The sequence below is a fragment of the Bubalus bubalis genome, chromosome 11 (assembly GCF_019923935.1).
Source record: "Bubalus bubalis isolate 160015118507 breed Murrah chromosome 11, NDDB_SH_1, whole genome shotgun sequence".
Classification (NCBI taxonomy): domain Eukaryota; kingdom Metazoa; phylum Chordata; class Mammalia; order Artiodactyla; family Bovidae; genus Bubalus; species Bubalus bubalis.
This window is the reverse complement of record NC_059167.1, coordinates 2,737,684-2,755,775: the sequence shown is the minus strand read 5'-3', so window position 1 is coordinate 2,755,775 and position 18,092 is coordinate 2,737,684. Positions and strand designations below refer to the sequence as shown.

General features: G+C 43.5%; 1 protein-coding gene and 1 long non-coding RNA gene across 3 annotated transcripts in view; one reads left to right on the top strand and one right to left on the bottom strand.

Annotated features, from left to right (window-relative positions):
- Positions 1-8,061: 8,061 nt before the first annotated feature.
- On the bottom strand, positions 8,062-9,450 carry LOC123327950. The gene is made up of 2 exons (XR_006542579.1): positions 9,315-9,450; positions 8,062-8,262 (listed from the first exon to the last, which is right to left on the bottom strand). It is a non-coding gene; the product is annotated as an uncharacterized LOC123327950 (long non-coding RNA).
- Positions 9,254-18,092, top strand: part of TTC8 (tetratricopeptide repeat domain 8) — a 58,111-nt gene continuing 49,272 nt past the window's right edge. For both annotated transcript variants that reach the window (XM_025295102.2, XM_006061503.3), the window contains exon 1: positions 9,254-9,439. In XM_025295102.2, coding sequence (XP_025150887.1) covers positions 9,338-9,439 — 102 coding nt within the window. In that variant the 5' untranslated portion in view covers positions 9,254-9,337. The remainder of the gene's footprint in view (positions 9,440-18,092) is intronic.

The window sequence follows — 18,092 nt, the reverse complement described above, 5'->3', positions numbered from 1 at the left end:
GCAACAAGAAAGGCATAGCAGGGATTGTCGGCCCTGATATCAAAGAGAAATTGCCCACTACCTATTCTTCAATACAAAGAGTTGAGTTGTATGCTTTATACGCTCTTTTATCACTTCAACCATTATCCTTCAACGTATATACTGATTCCAAATACCTTGCTTCCCTTTTTCCTGATTTTGTTACCGCCTTTTTATACAACCTAGATGAAGAATTACATACTCTCTTTTCACAAACTCAAGCCTTAATTCGTTCACGTACGGAACCCTTCTTTATTGCACATATACATGCTCATTCAAGTTTACCTGGCCCTCTGGTTGCAGGAAATGATGCTTTTGACAGGCTCATAGCTCCCATTTTTACATCTGCCATTGACAAACATGCTAATCTTCATACCAATGCTAACAGATTGCACTCTAAATACCATATTCCTCTCACTAAAACACAGCATATTATTAAAACCTATGATGTCTGCGCCCCTCTGCATTTACGGACTACAATTTAAAGAATTAATCCCTGGGGGCAACAACCTAATTCCCTTTGGCAATCTGACTTCACTCACTGCTCCTTAGGAAAATTTTCTTTACTTTTTGTCTCAATAGATACATTTTCCGACTTTATCTGGACAGTACCTGTCTCTTCAGAATCCAGTAAACATGCCATTTTCGCACTCTTACTCACCTTCCCCGTTATGGGGATTCCTTCTGTCTTGAAAACAGACAATGGACCTACATTCACCTCGCATTCATTTTGTTCATTTTTATCAGAATGGAACATAACACACATTACAGGAATACCCTATAATCCTCAGGGTCAAGTCATTATTGAAAGAGCCCACCACACCCTAAAAACTCATTTATTAAAACAGAAAGGGGGAATATGGAAGAGCAGATACACTTCTTATCCCATGAACCCTCAATTACTATTATCTTTAACTCTTTATTCCCTAAATTTTTTAAACTTAACAAAAATAATTCTAATACTCATGCAGATAGACATTTTGCAGAAGACAAAAACAGCAAATTAGAAATCAATACACCAATATGGTATAAGCAATTTAATCAATGACTGCCAGGAATCTTACGACTCCTAGGCAAGGGTTATGGTCTTGTCATTGCAGATGCAGAGGAAATCTAGGTTCCCCTTTGCCATGTCCATTACAGAGAGGGACCCCAAGACCGAACTCCCTCGGGAAATGATGAAGTTGACATGAAGGGTCTCGTCAATGACCCTGGAGGAACCAATGAGGAAATGCCATTGTCTGAATCCTTACCCAACATGGGCTCAAGTGAAAACATGACTCATCAGGCTGAGCAAACACTGAAGAGCACTGGAACTCCTATGACTCCAGATAAGCTGTTTCTGGCAATGTTAGCTGTTCTTTCCTGTTCCTCTGGGGTAAATGCAAAATATGTTTATTGGGCATACATATCCAACCCACCACTTCTCTCCATAGTGGATTGGGTAGATAAAGCCCCTATGATCTTTACCAATGATAGCATGCATTTTCCAAGTCCCTGGTACATAAAGCAACTAATCCATGAAGAAGATGAGGGAAAGCCAATCAACATTTCCGTGGGATTCAAAACCTTGCCTATCTGCTTCGGATCTCATCCCCTTTGCATGACTATCTTCCCACAGTGGTGGGCAATCTCTGCCAACAATGGGACTGCTTTGCATCTGGGAATGTTTGCTACGGCATCTTTCTAACTTAATGGCTCCGAGCGACATTATCCAGGCCAGATAGCCAACTATTCAAACTCACTTTTTCAACCAGAGGAACCTACATGTCATACTGTATCTTGGAAAAGAAAACAGGAGATACAACCGTTACATTGGTCTGATTGTCGAGGCCAATTTGGGAAAGTTTCTATAATTCAGCAAAATCATACTAATCATACACTTATATTTGTTGACTGGGGACCTCACGGGTTGTTTGTGAACTGTTCTGAAGAGCAAGAGGAACATCATAACTGCTCCTGGTTTAATAGATCAAGCATTGGAGGCTTTCAGAAATCTAAGACAAGTTTCTGGACTGATAAGGACATATTGCTGAATTGGCATAACAGGGGCTTATCACCCTCACGACCCAGGATTGTCGTCCCCATTGTAGGGCCAGAGCAATGGCACATTTGGAAAATTCCAGTAGCTTTAGAGCACTTCGCTAATGTTTATGAGACTGTGGGTGTGTTTCGTCCTTCTAATTATACCTTCCTATATAATTGTACTGGCTATATTCAATCGAGTGTTCACATTCCATACTTATTTATTGTAGGGCATTTTGATATCGACTTATCAGCCAAGATTGTCGATTGTACTGCATGTGCATTGTATACCTGCCTTAATCACACCATTTCATATCACAATGTTAGCATTGCGCTAGTTAAACAAAGATCTAAGTTATGGCTTCCCATAAACTTAACTGAACCTTGGACTGATTCTGTATTTCTTTCTGAAGTGTTGAAAACTGGGCTTAGGCGATCTAAGCACATCATTGGGTGGATTATTGCAGGCACCTTAAGCCTTATTTCCATTGTGACTGTAGGAACTTTGTTTGGTATTGCTTTACATAATTCTATACAAAAATCATGATTTTATCACTGCTTGGCACAAAGACTCTCATGATCTGTGGACTCGACAAGCTCAAATAGATCAGCAATTACAAACACGAATTAATGAGTTACAAACTATGGTTATCTACTTAGGAGATCAAATACAGCAACTGACTTTCCAAACACGTATATGTTGTCACTGGAATTTTACTTCTTTTTGTCTGACTAACATGCCCTATAATAGCACTGAATATCCTTGGGATAAAGTTAAAGCGCATTTGCAGGATCTCACAGATAATTCAAGTTTAGACATCAATTTGTTGAAACAAGTTGCTAATTTTCAAGTTAGGGTACCTAAAGAATTATATAGCACTCAGTTCTATGATACCTTAACCAAAACCCTATTGTCTCTAGACCCTAGAGCTTGGTTTTCAGGAAGCAATATTTTTATATATGTATTAATCACTCTGCTCTTTTTGTCATTGCTTATAGGATACAGAAGTCTCTACTTAAGACTCCATGCCTCCCACAGTGGAGTCCAACTAGCAGCCGCCATGCTTAAATTAAAAACAAAAGGAGGATATGTTAGGAAGCGTAGTACAAAATAGCCATAATAGGAGAAAGTCCTTGGGAAAATGGCAAAGGGCCAGAAGTACCCTGGCTTTGTGTACTGTGGACAGAAAAACATCTCCTGCCTTTGGTTATGCTCTGCGCCAAGATTTAATCATAAATAGGGATGTTACTTGAGAAAACGGGTTATGGGATAAGCACATGAGTCACTTAGAACACACTGTCCTTGAAATGTTTTTATTGATTATGTATTAACCCCATATGTGCTCTGCTGGCCATATACTCTAAGCTCTTTGTTCCTGCTTCTATAAAAAGGCTTGACTGCAGAAATAAACTTGTCAGTCCTTGCAACAAACTGTCCGAGTGTCATTCTTTCAGGTTCGTTGCTTCCAAGTCCCAGGGAGAAAATCCCCAACACAGCTCTTTGCATCAGATGGCCAAAGTATTGGAGTTTCAGCTTAAGTCCTTCCAATGAATCTTCAGGACTGATTTCCTTTAGGATGGACTAGTTGGATCTTCTTGCAGACCAAAGGACTCTCAAGAATCTTCTCCAACACCACAGTTCAAAAGCATCAATTATTTGGTGCCCAGCCTTCTTTATGGCCCAACTCTCACATCTGTGCATGACTACTGGAAAACCATAGCTTTAACTAAATGGACCTTTGTTGGCAAAGTGGTGTCTCTGCTTTTCAATATGCTATGTAGGTTTGTCATAGCTTTTCTTTCAAGGAGCAAGCATCTTTTAATTTCATGACTATCTATTATGTGGTAAATTGCCATAAAGTATAACACATCTTTGAATTCATGCATGTGCCTGTGGATTTACAAGTATTTTTAAATCATGTGCACTACTGTCCCTTGAAAGAGTAAATTGTATTTATATATCTATTTCTTTAGATCTGTGTTTTGCTTGACTTTCTGGGACAGCCAGGTAGAGATGTTCTGCTGATAACTGGAGACAGATACATGTCAGAAACCATAGAAAGAGATCAAGGAAAGATAAAATTTGAGACTCATCTCATCATATATCTGCTTATTGAAGGCAATGGATGAGACCCCATGGAGAGTCTGTGGAATGAGAAGAGAAGAAAGCCAAAGAGTTAACCCTGCAGGCCTGTGATATCCAGGGGCAGGTAATTAAAAGACGAAGGATGAAACATATCAAGGAGAAACAGATGCAAGAGAGCAGATGTTGATCGAAACGGTATCTCATTTTATACTTTGCTTTTGTTTTGGGTTAAGTTTAAATGGCCTGCTGCTGCTGCTGCTGCTAAGTCGCTTCAGTCGTGTCCGACTCTGTGCGACCCCATAGACGGCAGCCCACCAGGCTCCCCCGTCCCTGGGATTCTCCAGGCAAGAACACTGGAGTGGGTTGCCATTTCCTTCTCCAGTGCATGAAAGTGAAAAGTGAAAGTGAAGTCGCTCAGTCGTGTCTGACTCTTCATGACCCCATGGACTGCAGCCCACCAGGCTCCTCCGTCCATGGGATTTTCCAGGCAAGAGTGCTGGAGTAGGGTGCCATTGCCTTCTCTGTTAAATGGCCTGAGTGATTTCAATTTAACATTTAAGAAAATTTAACCTTTCACATTTAAAGTTACACTGACTTCGGTATCTGATTAAACTGAATTAACCTAAAGAGATACCCAGTTGCTAGAGAGCAAAAAATAAGGATCCCTGAACTGAGATCTAGCTCTCATTGTGAAACTGACCTTTCAAAAGAGATTAAGTTTTTTCTCCAGATTTAGGTCCAGGAATGAGGTCACAGGATCATATGGAAGCTCTATTTTTAGTTTTTTAAGGAACCTCCACCTGGGTTCGATCCCTGGGTTGGGAAGATCCCCTGGAGAAGGGCAAGGATACCCACTCCACTATTCTGGCCTGGAGAACTCCATGGACTATACACTCCATGTGGTCGCAAAGAATCGGACACAACTGAGAGACTTTCACTTTCACACTGTCCTTCATAATGACTGTGCCAATTTAAATTCCTGCCAACAGAGTAGGAGGGGGTCCCTTCTCCTACACCCTTTCCAGCACTTGTTGTGGATTTTTGATAGCTATTTTGACTGGTGTGAGGTGATATCTCATTGTAGTTTTGACTTGCAGTTGTCTAATAATTAGCGATGTTGAAAATCTTTTCACATGCCTCTTGCCCATCAGTATGTCTTTCTTGGAGAAATGTCTATTTAGGTCCTCTGACCATTTTTTGATTGGGTTGTTTTGTTTTGATGATATTAAGCTGCATGAGCTGTTTGTTAATTTTGCAGACTAATCCCTTGTTAGTCACATCATTTGCAAATATTTTCTCCCATTCTGTGGCTTGTCTTTTCATTTTGTTTATGGTTTCTTTGCTGAGCAAAAGCTTTTGAGTTTAATTAGGTTCCATTTGTTTTTATTTCCCCTTCTCTAGGAGACTGATGGAAAAAGATATTGCTGTGATTTATGTCAGAGAGAGTTGTGCCAAAGTTCTCCTCTGAGAATTTTATAGTGTCCGGTCTCACATTTAGGTCTCTTTAACCTGTTTGGGTTTATTTTTGTGTGGTCCAAAAGGATACATGCATGGAGAAGGAAATGGCAACCCACTCCGGTGTCCTTGCCTGGAGAATCCCATGGACGGAGGAGCCTGGCGGGCTGTAGTCCATGGGGTTGCAAAGAGTCGGGCATGACTGAGCGACTAACCCACACACAAGTGCCCTTAATTGTTCTAGATTTAAAACAAAGTGTAGAAGTAGATAATATTCTCTTCTGGCTCAGTTTTTTACATTGAAGTCAGTGTATTTTGAGTTTCTGTAATTTTTTCCAAATGTGATTGCTTATGGAAGTTTCTTTTGTCACCTTGAGGCCATGGGGACACAGTTTAGACCAACTCAGAAATTTGGAAATTGTAATTAGTATCTTTTTGGGAAAGAAAGAAATTGGAAAATTGTATTATTTCTCATCTTTTAAATTATAAATTATGAAAATTGAACCTGAATCTGATGTTCAACATGTTTTGGGTGGTGTATGTTACCTTTTTCATGTGCCTAACTATCCTGTGTTTTACTTAAAAAAAAAAAACAAAAAAACAAAAAAAAAACCAAAAGGATACATGCACCTCAATATTCAGTGCAGCACTGTGTACAAGAGCCAAGACATGGAAGCAGCCTAAATGTCCACAGAGGAATGGATAAAAAAGACGTGGTACAAATACACAAGGGAATATTACCCAGCCATTAAAAAGAATGAAATAATGCCATTTACATCAATACAGATGGACCTAAAATGAGAGTAGGAGGATGAGATGGTTGGATGCCATCACTGACTCAACAGACATGAGTTTGAGCAAACGCCAGGAGATAGTGAAGGACAAGGAAGTCTGGCGTGTTGCAGTCCATGGGGTCACAAAGAGTGACTGTGACCAAGTAATTGAACAACAACTGAAATCTGAATAAATTGTGGAGTTAATAGTAATATTCCAATGTAGCTTCCTTCTTTGTGTCATATGAGCCATCCGTTCAGTTTAGTCGCTCAGCTGTGACTGACTCTTTGTGACCCCATGGACTGCAGCATGCTGGGCTTCCCTGTCCATCACCAACTCCTGGAGCTTGCTCAAACTCATGTCCATTGAGTCTGTGATGCTATCCAACCATTTCATCCTCTGTTATCCCCTTTTCCTCCTGTCTTCAATCTTTCCCAGCATCACGGTCTTTTCCAATGAGTCAGCTCTTCACATCAGGTGGCCAAAGTATTGGAGTTTCAGCTTCAGTATAAGTCCCTCCAATGAATATTCAGGACTGATTTCTTTTAGGATTGACTGGTTTAATCTTGCAGTCCAAGGGATCTAGTTTCCCCACCAGCTATTGAACCAGGGTGCCCTGAATTAGGAGTATGGAATCTTAGCCACTGGATGGCCAGGGAAGTTCCCATATGAGCCATAGTAACGTCGTTAACAGCAGGGGAACCTGAGTGAAGAGGATACAGGAACTCTCTGTATTATCTTTGTAACTTTTCCACAAATTTAAATATATCCTAAGGAAAGACTGAAGGTGGGAGGAGAAGGAGACGACAGAGGATGAGATGGTTGGATGGCATCACCGGCTCAATGGACATGAGTTTGAGTAAACTCTGGGAGTTGGTGATGGACAGGGAGGCCTGGTGTGCAGCAGTCCATGGGGTCACAAAGAATCAGACATGACTGAGTGACTGAACTGAACTGAGTGTTTAGAAAATCTGTCTAATGTGGAACAGGGGTTGAGAATCAGTTATATAGAAACTACTTACATTGCACCAGAAAAAAAAAGTGCCCCATGAAATACTGAGTCCAACTGCCAATTCCAGCATGCACAGTCCTAAAAACCTGAACCCTAGAAGCAATGGACTTCTGCTTTGGAACAGGTTACATTTCTAGAGGCACTTCCAGGGAAACAAAAATGGAGTAATTGCAATAAACATAACTGGAATAATCACAGTTCTGATAATTAATTGCCTCTAAGATACAGAAATTCAAGAAAGACTGTTTAGTAAAGGAGAAAAAAACTACCCACAACCCATTTCTGAGTTTAGAAAGGTGTCATTTTGATATATATGAAAGGTATATATATCTGGATTCAATATAATGTCATTGTGGTACCCTCGCGCTTTGAGAAAATTATCATTTATCTTTGCTAAAAGCTGTTGTCAGTTTGCTTTTGATCTCTAAAGGAGATTTAGACCTGATCAGAAAGTTCTTCAATATTGAGTTACCATTTCTTCTCCTGCCTCACCCACTGTGGTAGGAAGAAGGCAAGAAAAAAAGATCCCCTGGCCCTACATAATGAAGTTAACCTGGATTTAGCTTGGTCTCACGTCTCTTTTCCTAATCATTAAAGATATTTGTCATCTGTGTAAATCTCTAGAGGAAAGTTAGAACTGTATGAAATCACTGTGCACAAGTAAACATTTGACAAGTGCTTGGAGATGGCATTTCTAAAAGCTCCTTAAAAATTTATTTTTTGCATACATTATTTTTAGTCAAAATATCTGATTTATAAATCCAGAACCCCAAGGCATCTTCAAATTAACAAATGGTATTAGCAGTTTGTAATGATCCAGATAACAATCCAGCTCCTTCACTCCATGTGACAGCACATTAATAATTTCTCTGAGCCCATCTCAGTTTCTCATCTGTAAAAGGAAAGATTTGAGAATACATTGAGAATAAGCAGTTCTTCTCCTTTTCGGAGAAGGCGATGGCACCCCACTCCAGTACTCTTGCCTGGAAAATCCCATGGACGGAGGAGCCTCGTAGGCGGCAGTCCATGGGGTCGCGAAGAGTCGGACACGACTGCGCGACTTCACTTTCACTTTTCACTTTCATGCATTGGAGAAGGAAATGGCAACCCACTCCAGTGTTCTTGCCTGGAGAATCCCAGGGACGGGGGAGCCTGGTGGGCTGCCGTCTATGGGGTCGCACAGAGTCGGACACGACTGAAGCGACTTAGCAGCAGCAGCAGCAATGTACCTTTTCATTGGGACACAAGAGACTCGGCGAGGACTTAAAGAAACAGACTGGAGTGTTTGAGGATTTAGGGCTTAGAGTTCTGGTGGGCGGGATGGTGCTGAAGAAAGGTGTCCCCTGTGTTTCTGAAGTCGGAGGGGTAAGTGACAGGGGTATAGGAATTACTGACGTGGAAGAGCAGGACGGCTATTGCTGGAGGATCAGTTCCCGGGACGTTTCTGGCACGGGCGGAGGACGCGCGTTAGGTTGCTAAGCAACCGGGGGTCCTCGGGGCGGGTGGAGGACCCCAGTAGAGGTGTCTCAGTCAGTGCCTGCCCGTTTGGGCGCGGTACCGGCCTCGAAACTAACGAAGTAGGTCGTCTTTTCAAAGGTGCACAGTTTCTGGAGCCAAGACTTAGCGAGCCCCAGCGCCGAGCTCCGCCCGCGGCGCGTTCCCCTGACCCCGCCCTCGGGCGCGAGGCGGGGCGCCTCTCGGGCGAGGTCCCCGCCGCCGAGCGTTGCTGGGCGGGAACGGACGCCGCCGCCCGCGCCCTCCGCCTGCCCGGGTCCCGGCCCTAGCCCCCGGCCCCCGCCGGCCCGAGCCCTGCGCCTCACCGGCCGCCCCGGTCCCGGTCCCCGCGCCCCCCGCGCCTCCCGCCGGCCCGCGCCCCCCGCCCGCCGGCCCCGCGCCCCGCACCCGCCCTGGCCCCTGGCCCCGGCCCCGGCCCCGCGCCCCCACCCGCGGGCGCGCCGGCCTCGGACATGGAGCCGCTGCTCCTAGCCTGGAGCTACTTTAGGCGCAGGAGGTTCCAGCTCTGCGCTGATCTGTGCACGCAGATGCTGGAGAAGTCCCCTTGTGACCAGGTACCGGCCGGACCCCGCCGGGCCTGCGGGTCTTGGCAAGAGGGCTCCGGGGACTCCCCGGGACCCCATCGGGAGGGGGCTGCAGGGAGGAGGACGCAGGGCGAGGGTGACCCTGTGGTCAGCACGGACGCGTGGAGCCCAGATCCTCTGGGACCGCGGCCGCTGGGTCCTAACTTCAGCCGCTGAAAGATGCTGAAAGACAGCAGCTAGGAGACCAGCCTCAGATGTCGCTGAAAAGATGATGAACTCTGTTACGTCTTGTATTCTTGCGTATCAGTTCAGTCCAGTCGCTCAGTCGTGTCCGACTCTTGGCGACCCCATGGACTGCAGCACGCCAGGCCTCCCTGAACATCATCAACTCCCGGAGTTTTCTCACACTTATGTCCATCGAGTCGGTGATGCGTATATTCTTGCGTAGGGGTGGGCTTTTAAGCTCGCTGCCTGTTACCTCTTAATTTCCAAAAGAGTTATGTATAAACTTAAAAATCTGTAACTCCCCGCCCACCCCACCCCCCCCCATTGAAATAGCTGCCTTTTTTTCTTTTGGATCAAACGTATAATCCTTCCAGTTCATCTTAAGACAGTTGTCCAAAAGTGGGGAGCTTTGGATTCTGGGCCTTGAGTGCAGCTTGAGGCAAACAATTCAAGTTAGAGGAATGAGAACCTAGGAAGGGAAAAAGATACATTTATTATTAGGAGGGAAGGGTGAGAAAAATAATCCCCCTAAAAGAAGGAAATGATGGCATTGATTATAGTTTACTAATGCTCTCTTAAATAAAGTACATTGTTAAATAAGTTAGTGAAAACAGTTACATGCTGCTCGTGAGAGGGGCACCAGTGCGGTGGTCAGGTAGTTCTGGAGGAGGCCAAAAAAGGAGAAAAGTGCCTCTAGTAAATGCAAAATGTACTTATGGAGTTCGAGTTCCCCAACTTTTCCTCTAGTGGTGTTGGCTTGGGGGTGTTAGAGAAAAAAGGAAAATTGATGAGAGTTACATTCACGGAGGCGTGACAGTTGGTGCTCCGCCCTGCCTTAGCTCCCAGCAAGCTTAGCACATCTCCCTTAGAACAATCTACCTTAGTGAGGATGCTGAACTAGGTTCTGTTTGGGTTAGTTCCTATTGGTTAATACTCTTATTTCCATAGGCAAGCATTTTTCCAAGTGTGTTTCTTAGCACAGTCGTCCCACAAATGCTGCTAAAAAAAAAAAAAAGATTCCACCCTCAGGTTTGTTTGGGAACCATGACAAAATATGGACCCCTTTACAGCTTGTACAACCAGAGTTTGTTACACACCAGTGATGTACCAGACATTGTTTTTCCGTTGAGTCAGGGTAGTTTCCATTCCACAGAACAACAGTCCCCGGAGGAAGAAAATTTCCTCATTAAATGCATTTGGGAAACGTATATTCCCTACTTAGAGATTCATACTAAAGGCTCTGAGAATTTCTGCAGAAAGAAACTTAACTTTGCCTGATTTTGATGAATACAATAGTTATGAAATTAATTGACCACCGATTCCTTTTGTGGCTGTGGGTGAGGGTCAGATCACCCTAAAGAGATGTCGCATTGGGAAATGTGTTACAGGCAAAGCAGCAGTGTTTTCTATTAATAGTTAAGACATTGTAATCTTATAAAAACCATTTTTGTGTTAGTTTCAGGTGTTAGAGTGAAGTGATTCATATATATATATTTCTCAGCTTCTTTCCTATTGTATAGTTTGTTACAAGATATTGAATATAGTTCCCTGGGCTGTATAGAAGGTCTTTGTTGGTTATTTATATATAGCAGTGGGTATATGTTACTGCCTGAATCCTGACTTATCCAACTCCCAGCCCACTTTCCCCTCTGGTAAGCATAGTTTGCTTTCTGTGTCTGTCGTCTTAATGACATAGTCACAGTGACGTTCAGTATTGCAATTCAGGTTTCGTTTGTGCTGGGCACTGTGGTTGGGTCTTTACAGTGTTCAGTGACCTTTTATAGAGTGCTTACTACTTGCCAGTGATAAATTCTATAAATCATGTGTATTTCTTTGCTGAGAATAGCCTTGCAAAGTAGGTAACAAATCGCTAACATTTATTGAGTATTCATTGAGCCTCTGTCAGGCTTGATTCAGAGGGTTTTCTGTTACCTCATTTAATCCTCAGCTAGTTTAGAAAGTTGGCGCTTTTTGCACCATTTTGCAGGTTGAGCCCAGTGAAGCACAAGGCCTTGGACCGGCCTTTCAGTGCTGTGCTCTCTCTGTCTGCGCTTTCCTTAGCACCGATTTGTGCATGTTGTATCCAATTATTTCGTTTTGGAAGTATCTTCCAGTATGATTTTCCCCACGCTTAAAGAAATCGTGCTTTTTTTTTCATAATTCATTAAAAAGAATTTAAATATTTATGTTAGAGTGCTGATGGAATTAATGAAGAGCTTTAGGAAGCTTAAGGAGGTTTTCCTATGATTAAAAGCCCCCAAAATCCTTCCTTCCTCTTAGCATACGAGTCCAGAATGGCAGGTCTGTGTGTGGGACGGCAAGGAATCTGGCGCACGGGCGCCCTCATTACTTAGCATTTGCTGAACGAGCGCAGCAGTCGTATTCATACGCGCATTTGGTGCGTGCGCTTGGTGTGTGCCAGCTTCCGCTGTTTACCAAGATCACCCTAGTTGCCTGATGGCCTCGGCCTCTCCCTGCCCCCATCTTAATTCTCAGCACCATAGGCTCCTTATTTTTTTTTTCTTAATATTTATTTTTACTTATTTAATTATTTGGCTGCACCGAATCTCAGTTGCGGCACGTGGGATCTAGTTCCCCGAGCAGGGATTGAACCCAGGCCCCCTACATCAGGAGCTTGGAGCCTTAGCCACTGGACCACCAGGGAAGTCCCACCGTAGTTTCTTAAATGGATTCACCTTTTCAAATAAGTGTGATTGCATTATGGGGCATTCTTACTTCATTTCTTGTTTCAAGGATGAATTTTTTTTTCTTTTTTAAACCAGTTGAGCAGTTTCTTCCTGGATCCTTACAGGAGAGTATTTCTGGCAGTAATTATCACTGGTATTTCTTACGACTCTCTTGTTGTTCCACTGGAGGAAGTTCAGAGACTGGCAGTCAATGAAGGGCTAATAGAAATAACATGATCAGAGCAGAAGCAGATGGTCCTCAGCCCGCAGTTAGTGGGTTTATCTTCACATGTCCCTTTAGCCTCATGGGCTTTGTTTGTTTTTGTTTTTTGAGGCGTCTGTATTTTAGACTGTTTTTCCTGTGCAGCTCCTTGAAGTACCATTTCTGTGCCACCCAACTGATTTTAGCACAAACAAGTGACTCTGAAGCAGTGCCTGGCCACATGGAGGAGAAAGGAAAGTAAAATATTTCTCCTGAGTGCCAAATGGATTCATTTTTGCTCTTGCTTTTATTTTTTCCCTCCCAGAACAAAAATAGCTTTTGTTTTTTATGTTAATTTTCACTTTTTAGCTTTGCTTATTTTTCTCCCGGATGAGGAAAACCTCTCTAAAGTGCTTTGCTCTTTGTTAATCTTTTTATAAGCTGGTCCAGGGAGCTTCATGAAGATAACATTTCAGTCATGATACATTATTAACCTTTGGAGATGAAGCCCACCTCTAAGACTATTTCTTCTACATTTAGTTCTCCTTTAAGAGATAACATTTTGGTGTCATATCAAAAATAATGAGTACTTTGTACTTTTTATTAGGCTTTCCAGGTACTCAGTGGTAAAGATTCCACCTGCCAATGCAGGAGGCATGGGTTCGATCCCTGGTTCAGGAAGATCCCCTGGAGGAGGAAATGGCAACCCACTCCAGTATTCTTGCCTGGGAAATCCCATGGACAGAGGAGCCTGGTGGGCTACAGCTCATGGGGTCACAGCGAGTTGGACACAACTGAGCGGCTGAGCACGCACACGTACTTTCTACTGGGATGTGTGAATTTTATTTAGTTTTGATTCTTGCCAATGTCAGAGTAGTCAGGTTGGCTGGAGAGGTATGATATGCTATGGACTAGCTTGTTTCCTTAGAGTAAAATGTTTGTATTTGGATACAGAAGGCCTGAAGGGTAGGTTGAAGATGATAAAGTGATGTTTGGCAGTGTGGAAGGGCTCCTGAAAAAGATGGATTCTGAACTGCTTTTCCGGATGCAGAGTGGTGAGGGATAGAGGATAGGGTCCATAAGCATGAAGGACTGAGGTGCTGACCAGTTAAGAATAAAGAAGGACAACGGATGAATTCATCAGACTTTTCCCATTTGACAAAAGACAGTAAGAACAATCAGTTCATAGGGAAGTGTTGTCTTTTTTCAGAGTTTTTTTCTAAATCGTAACTGGGAAAGTGGTTAAAAGTTGTAAGATATGAAAAAGAGAAATGCAAAATGGCCTTCCATGCAGCAACATGACCTAGAGGGAATGCTTGCATTTACAGCTCATGTCGGTCATCCTGATTAGTTGCTTAATCTGATTACTGTTCTTTGTGTTCCATATGTCAGATTCATGGCTTTAAAAAAAAAGCAGCCCCGATTTTAGCTCCAGTATAATTCAGCAGTTCATGAAACATACAGGTTTTTCAGGTAGTGTTTTTTTTTTTTTTTTTAAAGATAATATACTTTTCTTAATGGGGTAGATTTCCAATAAAGTTTTAAAGTATTAGAATCAGTGATTCTGGGAGTGGGCGGGTGAGCTGTGATCAGAATGGGGGTAAGTCACATTTTCCTTCTCCACCACCAATCTCTGCTTATAAGGAGAGATGTTGCAGCGGAGACTTATGACTGTAAATGGTCTGAATGTGGAGAAAAGGCCGAAAGCTGCCAGCTTAGATAAATGGTAGGGAAGCAGGGGTCCCCAGTGAGATGTATATGAGTAGCTGGTTGAGACAAGGATCTGGTGCTCCAAGCCAAATAAACATCTTTCTGTGTGATTACCTAATTTACTTCCTCACTGGGGCCATGGAGACTTACACCAGACAATCTTTTGATTCGAGACACTGCAGAGCAGTTCACTTTGCTGAATTTTACAGACTACACTCGCACTGGTCACTAAATCTCGCTAAACCTTCTGAAATCCATTCATTTCTCTCCTACATTCTTTCCCTTCCTGTTATTGCTAAATTCTGAATGATGACCCTGTGGTTTACGAGCAGAGCTGGTTAGACTCGTTAGCCAGAGTAAGTATTGATGGCAATTAGGAAGTCACATTCAGAACTAGCTGGGGATTTTATTTCCCTAAAGTAATAGCAACAGCCTAGGAAAAGCTGTACCCTCGGGAGGAAGGAAGCCGCTGCTCTGAGTTGAGGTTTATGCTCATGAGTTTGCGCAGGTTCTAGGCAGAGCCCCTCTATTCTCCATCTTCTTACTCACTCACTTCAAAGGAGATTGAGAGGGAAGCTTTGATTTGATGCGCCATAAATTGGGAGTCAGTTCTGAGTTGTGAAGAAGGAAGTAATAGAGAGCTGGCTGCTTTCCTGCTCATTAGATACATGTTTTTATAAGGAAATTCTCTGTGGTTGATACTTGTTGAAAGTGCTACCACCTTACACCTCATGAACTAAGATAGTATATGTAAAAGAACTCTGAAAACTATGAAATAGTCTTTAAGATGCCAGGTTTTATTTTTCAAGCTCTCCTATACAGTAGGCACTCGGGCTCTTGAGTTGAGAGGGGGACAGGGTCATGGAGGTCGCCTGGCTTGTTCAAGGTCCTGCAGCTGAGTGGCTCCCTGGGGTCAAGCTGAGGTCTTCTGACGCTGGTGCTGCTGCTTTCTACTCCTCTGTGCTGACGCCCCTGGGAATAATCCCCTAGACCAAGTGAACCTAACTTGTGGTTCCTTATGTGAGTGGGTTAATTTAAACCATAAAACTATAATTGACAGAGACCCAAAGATCAAGGTCTCAGTAATTTACAAAGAGTTTTGCCCTATCTCTAAATTAAAATATTCTGACTCTTTTCCTGCATTGTCCTGCCATTCCTGATGGGTCTGCAGACCAGCCTTGGTCTTCCACACCCTACAGCAGTCTGCTTTCCAGCCTTGCTATGATCTCAATACAAAGCTAAGTGCATGCTCTTGACTGAGAGTGTCTAGGCTCATTGGAGAAGGGAATGGCAATCCACTCCAGTATTCTTGCCTGGAGAATTCCATGGACAGAGAAGCCTGGCGGGCTACAGTCTGTGGGGTCGCAAAGAGTCGGACACGACTGAGTGACTAACGGAAGGACACAGGCTCAAATATTCCCTGTACACTTTGACCTCTGAGTTTTCTCATCCATCAAATGGCCATGTTAATATGCCTGTCTCAAAGGACTGTTGTGTGGGCTAAGTTCATCAACACGTGTAAGTGAGCTCTTATTCTCTCTATATAGCTAGAGATAGGGAGAAGGAAAAGGCAACCCACTCCAGTATTCTTGCCTAGAGACTTCCATGGACAGAGGAGCCTGGTGGGCTGCTGTCCATGGGGTCGCACAGAGTCGGATGCAACTGAAGCAACTTAGCATGCATGCATGCATTGGAGAAGGCAATGGCAACCCACTCCAGTGTTCTTGCCTGGAGAATCCTAGGGATGGAGGAGCCTGGTGGGCTGCCGTCTATGGGGTTGCACGGAGTCGGACACGACTGAAGCGACTTAGCAGCAGCAGCAGCTAGAAATATTTGCAGGCAGGATTCTGCCATTTGTATTTGTCTTAAAGGATTGTTGGTAATCTGGAAACCATCTGTGAGGAAAGTGTTCAGTGAAATGGTGATAAAATGATGAATATAGTTCATAGATCATTGGCGCTCAGTAAACTTCCAGAATCATCTCTCTCTTCTCTGATCTCCTTGTTTCTCTTGTTGTGCTTTTCTCTCATCCCTCTAAGTCATCGATAATTGGTTCAGGGTTGAGTATAACATTTACCACATTGTACTGTAATCTATTTAATTGTGTGCCTTCCCCTATAGAAAGTTTTCAGTGCCTGTCCAGGGAAGCCAGGAGAATGTGGAATTAATGTTTTCTCTGCCCCCCTTGTGGTTCAGCCTCGTCTCCATCTTCAGCCACATCACCTGGACCAGCTCTGCGCCTTTCCAGCCTCCAGGCCTCTGATTTTCTTCTCCTTTCGTGTCGTTTCCCCAATGTCCTTTACTCGCATAGGAAATTGTCCTTGTGATCCCCAGAGATAGCGAGACCGTGGAGGCCTCCATCAGTGAGCAGAGCGCTCGGGCTGGGCTGCTGGCGCCCGTTTGGGCGGCTGGAGGAATCTTTGTGCCCTTGGCTGAATAGCAGGCATCCCGCATTTACTTCCTCTCCATGGCTCTTTTTCCTTTAACTTTTCTTTTCCTCGTCAGACGTTGTCTGCAATCACCTCTAGTGAACATTTCTACCCCTTTCTATATGGAACTTATCTTGTACCTCTCCTTCGCTTTACCTTTCAATCCTGCCTGGTTATATCCAGGTCATTTTTTATCTCTAAGGTGGACTGGTAATTACGAGCTCTGGCTTCTTTGTGAGACCTTGAGAAAATTATATGACATCTCTGAATTTGTTTCCTTATCTGTAAAATGGATAATAACACTTACCCACCTCCCTGAGATGGTGGTGGGACTCATGAGATAATGGGTCATTTAGACATGTACACCAATAAATAAAAGGAAGAATAGAGGGGTTATTTCTTCTGTCATCTCATTGCCTGTATTGGTCTCTTTCTCTAAATACGGACTGTGAGATCTAGGAAATCTGTTCTTTTTCCAGTTCTTTCTTATGCACACTGGCATTCAGTTCAGTTGCTCAGTCGTGTCCCACTCTGTGACCCCGTGGACTGCAGCACGCCAGGCCTCCCTGTCCTTCACTGTCTCCCCATGTCTGCTCAAACCCATGCCCATCGAGTTGGTGATGCCATCCAACCATCTCATCCTCTGTCGTCCCCTTCTCCTCCCGCGTTCAGTCTTCCCCAGCATCGGGGTCTTTTCCAGTGAGTCAGTTCTTCACATCAGGTGGCCAAAGTGTTAGAGTATGAAAGAGTATGAAAGGCACTGGCATTGAAAAGCTGCAGTTGCTGTGTTGTATAAGTTGCTGTTTTGTGTTTGGTTCAGCTAATTGGCAGTGTTAGTCGCTCAGTCGTGCCCGACTCTGCGACCCCATGGACTGTAGCCCACCAGGCTCCTCTGTCCATGGAATTCTCCAGGCAAGAATACTGGAGTGGGTTGTCATTTCCTTCTCCAGGGGATCTTCCTGACCCAAGGGTCGCACCGAGGTCTCCTGCACTGAAGGTAGATTCTTTACCGTCTGAACCACCAGGGCCTCACTGGACTCTCCCTTTCTGGCTTAGTTTAGTATTTTCCTCTCATGTTGCTGTTGTGTGTCATGCTAAGGAAATTGCTTATCCTTGCCTGGTGACCAGATGGTTTACACATTGCTTCCACACATATTCTTAAATATTTTAGGGTATTCTTTTTGGATTTTAGAACTGTCGAAAGCAAGGTTCTTTTTTTTCCTTTCTTTCCTTTTTCTGTTTCTTAGTAACTTTCCTAGTAAAACATGCTGCAGATTGAGTGTTCAGAGGTTGCTGACTATAAACATGTGAGTGTAGATCTTTTATAAATAAATTTGTTATGAATCTGGTTTTTTTTTTTTTAAACCAGTGGACTTCTATTTAATTTGGGATAGGAAAAAACCCGAGTTTTTCAGCACCTGGCACCAATA